At 37.2% G+C, this 6,445-nt stretch overlaps 1 protein-coding gene across 1 annotated transcript; it reads left to right on the forward strand.

Moving 5' to 3' along the window:
• Positions 1-2,977: 2,977 nt before the first annotated feature.
• LOC137732271 (uncharacterized) lies at positions 2,978-5,173 on the forward strand. Its single transcript, XM_068471578.2, has 3 exons — positions 2,978-3,902; positions 4,043-4,232; positions 4,340-5,173. Exons 1-3 carry the CDS (start codon positions 3,441-3,443, stop codon positions 4,906-4,908), a joined length of 1,221 nt encoding a protein of 406 aa, XP_068327679.2. The 5' UTR covers positions 2,978-3,440; the 3' UTR covers positions 4,909-5,173.
• Positions 5,174-6,445: the final 1,272 nt, after the last annotated feature.

A 6,445-nucleotide genomic window follows, 5' to 3' on the forward strand; every position in this document is an offset into this window, starting at 1 on the left:
TCAGGCGATGTTAGAAGCTGTAGAGAAGGAAGTGGAATGCCCAAGGCGATGTGCACTTTTTTCATATTCGTCGAGGTTCTTGGAGTTGAGCCAAATTCCGAATCAACACAAAGTAAGAAGGACAATCAGTAAACTGAAGTCATGGATAAGCTCAACAAAAATTCAAGCAGGCCAGGAATGAAGCAGTTCACTTACCACTCACCTGCCCCTTGACAAGGAAAAATCAAAGCATTAAAGATAATAATTAAGTACCCTAATCTTATCTTTAATACATTCCCAATTGAAGATTGACTTTAATCAAGTAAGTAATCCCAATTTAAATCAATTAGGGATAATTACTCCATTATCTCAATATATTATTTCCTATTTAATATCTTGAGAATATTTCTCCATAAACATTGGCTAATAAGATGTCGCCATGTGTAGGGTAAAACCCTTACACTATGGCCGACCTTCTTCCCTATATATACCCCATATTCTACTAAATTTGAGAAGCTTTTGCTACCCTAAAAAAGCCCTAAACCCCCCACCCCCCCCCCCCACCCCTACCTCGTGGGCGTGTGAGGCTTAGGTCTTTGATCAAAGGTGTTGATTGTGTTGTAGGTGCATTTTCATCAAGACTGAAGACGGCGAAAATTTGCATCAATAAGTTTGGTTCAGTTCTTGAATCTACGTTGATTTTTTTTATAAACACGATCTTTTACGATTTATTTTATCGCAATTCAATTCAGTTTTGCAATTCTACGATTTTTATACCCACCCCTTTCCATTCGGATTTTATCTTTGGTCCCTTTGGCCCCTTTGGCTTTTAATTCCATGACTTGTCAATTTGATTGTACTCCCCTCAAAATTGTACAACAAAATTATAACTTTGTGTCCTCATCCTATCTTTAACTCTCCTGAAAATTGACCACACATGCGTACAATACAAGGGTCGTGTATATATCTCATAATTTTCAAACATATATATAGCTCTACCGACCCAACGGTCCAATTCTTTCATTTTTTTCAATGGTCAATCACGGATTGAATTATTACAATATATAATTAAAGCAATATTGTGAGAATTTTAGCTCATTACATCGTTTATTTTTCTCTTTTGTATTACCATCACTTCTTGGAGTTGGACCAGTCAAAAGAATTTTACTAGTGAGCGTAAGTGGCCAAAGTTTGAAAAAGAAAATTTCAATCACCAGAGCAATCTATCAATCTATCAATCTATCAATTGCGTATTAAGTATATTGTTGGTCAAACAAAACCAAATAAAAAGAACTATTTGTGTTAAAAAAAATCAACTAGCACATTCATGTGAAGGAAAAATGCGTAAATGCGTGAATTTCTTTTTGAAAATAAAATAGATTATAAACGATAGAATAAAATCTAATAAATTAGAGAACAATTTACAATAACACTACCAAATAGTGATAAAGTACGAAAAACTAGATTTGGTCTAGTGTAGATGCATAAGTGAGCCAAGGAGTATTTATAGACTCCTTTCCGTACCCCTCCTAGGGTTCATTGTATTATTTTACAAAGTTTGTAATTTAAATGATTAAGAACATTTATTTTTACAACTAAGTATATATGTAAAATTCTCTCTCCATTACTTCTATTTAGATAAGAAACAAGAAGGATGGGGCCAAATGATTGTTCTTTTATACGCCTAGGCTTTCATAAAATAAATTAACCAATCTGTCATTTTAATCATTGCTTATCTAAATATAATACCAAGCAATGGTATTGAAACACTTTTATATTGGTTGTCTAATGTTTAGGTGTACTTAATTTTAATCAAGCATCTTTACAGTTTCAGATACTTTTTTTTATTTTTATCAAATACATCATTTTGAATAATGTATTTTTACGATTGGCTGGGTACAATGGGACTATTCACGTATACGTTAAACTGAAATATAGATTCATAAAACTGAATATTCGTGAACATACACGTATTGGATGAGAAGACAAAAGAGGTCTCGTTCAACAAACGGCCTATTTGTAATGACCAAATTCAATGAATCGTTTGTGTAAACCATTTATCTTATAAATCTTTCATCAAAATAATTGTTGGTTTCTTTAATTTCACATGTCAATAATGAATAAATTTGATTAGTTATTGTTATTTCGTGGTTTTAGTTCCTTTTTTCAATTCCTTAAAATGATGAGGATTGATTAAGTTAGTAACAGTTGTCCTAAAGTGAAAATTAAAATCCAATTTCTTGTTTAAAAAAAAATTAAAAAAAGAAAAGGGCGTTATTAGTTTAGTAGAAAACAAAGGGGGGGGGGAGTTAAGTAGCTCAAAGCTCAAAAAAGTGGGGTGGGGGTGGGGCGGGGCAAGGGGGTTGGAATCCAAAACGGTCCCACGACGGCTCTTTTTTTTTTTTGCAGTCAGTTAAAAATACGAAATTTTAGCAAGTGGCTCTTTTTTTTAAGTAGTAGAAAAATGTCGAGTTCTTATATGATTGTAGGGGGTTTAAATCTGTCGATAACTAATTTAATGTTCAATTTAATAAAATATAGCAAAAAAATAAAAAAGAAAACTAATGAAAATAACTTGAAAATTTTGAGTTTTAACAAAATAAATAGTATTAGATTTAATTTTTTAATGTAAAAATATAATTTTTTGTTAAAGTGAATAGTACCACAAATATTTTATTAAAATTTTCAAAATAAAATTCCAAAGAACAACGCACTCGATAACAACCGAGCTTATCACCAGCGTACAATAATACCCCACACCCCTACTCGTCCTTCGCGAGATTGACGAACCCCTCCGTTTTGAAACCTTCAAAAATTTCACACGTCCCACACGACCCCCTCGTGCAAGGGTAAGACAGTAAATTTACTATTCTCCGCACCACGCTGGAAAATGCAATTTTTGGATAATTCCTGCCACGTAACATCATACATGGCAGACCTGATCCTAGTCAGCTCCCACCTTCTCCTATAAAATGCCCAAAACCCATCTCACAGCCCCTTCACTCTCCAAAAAACCCACCTCCCACTCTCTTCCTCCTCCTCAGAAGCACTCTCTTTTTCCTCCTCGGCTCACAACCACCGTTGCCAGCTGGAATAGATCGCCGGGAAATGAATATTCCGGCGACCTTATTACATATGTACATACGAAATGTTCGTATCTCCGATCATCACTGTCACGTTTTCCACGATTATCCATCATCGGAAGCCATACTCTTTTAGCCCAATTTTTTCCTGGAAAACAAACTAACATTGTTCGAGTTTTGAGTATTTTTGGGTAGTGTAAGAGGAGAGTAAGTGTGTATGAAAGGAGGAAGCATTAATTTCTGAAGTGAGTTGTAGTTTCTGTATAAATTTTCTGTGGATTTGTTTTTTGAATCCCAAGGTTTAATCAGGCAGAAAAACTGAGAAATTTGGTAGGACGGTGGTGCGTCAGTGTCTTGGTAATTTGTAGAACCCCAAATATGCCATTTCCGATGAAGATCCAACCGATTGAAATCGATTCCGAGAATTTGATCGAGCCGGCCCGGATCGACTCGGTGAAACCGGTCTTCAAATCGCGGCTCAGGAGGCTCTTTGATCGGCAGTTCCCGAGCGTGCTTAGAATCTCTTCTGCGCAGGAGAAGCCGACTGCTACTGAGCCGCCGTCGCAGCAGCACAACTACAATACCAGCAAGGATGGAGCAACCGTCGCCGCTGTGGCCGAGTTCGAGCCGAGCTCGGTTTGTTTGGCGAAGATGGTTCAGAATTTCATCGAAGAAAGCAACGAGAAGCAGCCGCCGCCGAAATGTGGCCGGAACCGCTGCAATTGCTTTCACGGTAATAGCAATGACAGCTCCGACGACGAGCTCGATATCTTCGGTGGAGGCTTCGGCGATTCAATCTCCTCCGGTTCGTTCGGTGGCGACGCCTCCGATATTCTAAAGGTATAAAACTAAGATAATCGTCGCTTCAATTCCACTTTTTTATTAGTAAATTGTTTTTGCATTTTCTCGTGGTTTCCTGGCAACCAAACAGAGAACATGAATATGGATGACTGATTGTTTACTTAATTATTGTTTATCAGAGTCTGATTCCATGCGTGAGCGTCTCGGAGAGAAACCTCCTGGCTGATACGGCGAGGATCGTCGAAGCAAACAAGAATCTCAAACAAAAAGACGACATGAGGAAGAACGTCGCCGACGGACTGCAATCCCTTGGCTACGATTCCTCCACCTGCAAATCGAAATGGGAGAAGTCGTCGTCTTTCCCTGCCGGTAATTTAAAATCCCATACTTTCTCAGCATCCAAACAGATTATATAAAAAAAATTGAAATTAAAAGGTTAAAAAAAATTAAATTTGGTTGTGGGTTTTGGATTTCAGGTGAGTACGAGTATATCGATGTGATGGTAGAGGGCGACAGGTTGTTGATTGACATCGATTTCCGATCGGAATTTGAGGTCGCTCGATCCACTGGGGCCTACAAAGCCGTCCTCCAATCGCTGCCCTACATTTTCGTCGGAAAATCGGACCGTCTCGGCCAGATCGTCTCCATCGTATCGGAGGCAGCCAAACAGAGCCTGAAGAAGAAAGGCATGCACTTCCCTCCGTGGCGGAAAGCCGAGTACATGAGCGCCAAGTGGCTCTCTCCTTACACCCGAACCGCCGTTCCCCGTCCCGAAAATGGCACCCTTCCCGCGTCGGAGACCCAAGTGGTAATCTCTGACGCTCCGACCGAGGCCGACAATCTCAGCGATTGCGGTGAACTCGAGTTGATCTTCGGTGAAAGCACATCGCAGCCTGAGAGCCATACTCCAGTCCCATCGCCGGCCGGAAATTCCGTTCCAGGCGAGAAGGTGGCGTGGCAGCCACCGGCGATAAAGCCGAAGAGCGTTGAGAGAGGGGTGAGGATAGTTACCGGGTTGGCATCGCTGCTCAAGGAGAAACCTTGAGACAAATTTTGGAATTTTTTTTTTAAAAATTTTTAAATTTTCCGGCAAAAAATGGATATAGATATTAAAAACAAAAAAAAGAAAATATATAAATGGGAGTTGGAATAGTAGAGTGGGAGTGGGTACTGGTAGAAGCTTTTTAACTTTGTGCTTTTACCAAGTTTCCCTTCCTTTTTTTGTTAGCAAGGGCACAAATATAAATCTGTGGACCATCATCTCTATGTAATAAAAATACTTTTAAATACCAACAAAAACATTGTTAATATTTTTGGGGAAAACTTTTATACCGCCTTCAAATAGTTGATGTGCACGCTCTCTAAATGGTATAAATGTTTGAGTAATTAATTAATTAACTGTTAAATGACTGAACGAATTTGAGTTTAGTTAATTTTTCTTTATTAGTGAACTTAATAGAAAATTTAAAAATTAGATTGTTCGATGAGAAAGAGAGCTGAAAGAGTATATTAAGACGGTGCTAGAATTTTAATATTTTAATTACAAACTTATTTATGGAGCAAAATTAATTTAATTTTGGTTTGGCGGTGGTGGGTATTTTGAGGTAATATTGTGTGCAGCGACGGTTTCTTGAAAGGGGAACAAAGAAGCATGACAGTCTCTTCTCTCAATTTTCCATCTTTTTAGGGTATATTTTTGCTTTTTTCGAAAGAAAGAAAGTAAATTATTAAAGAGGAGAGAGTTTGAGAGAGAGAGAGAGAGAGAGAGAGAGAGAGAGAGAGGTGAAGACATAAAAGGTTGATTATGAAGATGACGGCAGGAGAGAGGGCTCGTGAAGTCTAGAAGGCCGTGAGGGGTTAAATGTTAATAGGAATTATAGCAATAGTTTTTTTCATTTATAAATTAGAGATGTTAAATTTGATTTTCGCGAATAACATCGTAAATAATAAATTTAAATTATATTATTACTAATTTGTTGTGAAATTAAGTTCATCTCCTTTGATATTGTAGATAATATAAATTATTGAAAAAACAAAAAAATATTAACGATAGTAAATAAAATAATAAAAATTGAAAAATATTGATTAGGATTGCGTGATATTCCCTCCCTGGGAGGAATTCGATTAACTTTGGAGTGTCCAAAACGCTTCTGTTGGTGCGAGTGTTGAAAATAGTGAAAACCAGTAAACGAATCCATCCGCGACCACCAGACGACTCGCAAGCTTTAACACGTGCAAGACATTGACTGGCAGTTGAGAATTTTCGTGCGTACTTGGATTTCTGGGAGAATTTTGCATATGGAACTTGGGTGAGACAAAGATACCAAGTGCCTGCTGCTTGCTGCTCCTTTTGTGTAATTACTTTATTGAGCATCTTTTTATTCATCTTGGGGGTTAAAAATAAAATGATTTTTACTAGATAGTTTAACAGTTTACGTTATTAAATTAGATCAATTGAAATTTTGTTTGAATGTGATTCAAATTTAAAATATTGGTCGTTGATATACTATAGCGATGTTTTATTTAGAACTTTCATTCTTTTTAAAGTTACCTTCAACCGTGATTTATATTTTTCTGATGAA

This window comes from Pyrus communis, chromosome 16 (genome assembly GCF_041283825.1).
Source record: "Pyrus communis isolate YQ-2024b chromosome 16, ASM4128382v1, whole genome shotgun sequence".
Classification (NCBI taxonomy): domain Eukaryota; kingdom Viridiplantae; phylum Streptophyta; class Magnoliopsida; order Rosales; family Rosaceae; genus Pyrus; species Pyrus communis.

Excerpts from the sequence above, each read along its gene's own strand:
- LOC137732271 (XM_068471578.2), top strand. The coding sequence starts at position 3,441 with ATGCCATTTCCGATGAAGATCCAACCGATTGAAATCGATTCCGAGAAT. Across the intron at positions 3,903-4,042 it reads ACGCCTCCGATATTCTAAAG|AGTCTGATTCCATGCGTGAG; the intron begins GTATAAAACTAA and ends ATTGTTTATCAG. Across the intron at positions 4,233-4,339 it reads GTCGTCGTCTTTCCCTGCCG|GTGAGTACGAGTATATCGAT; the intron begins GTAATTTAAAAT and ends TTTGGATTTCAG.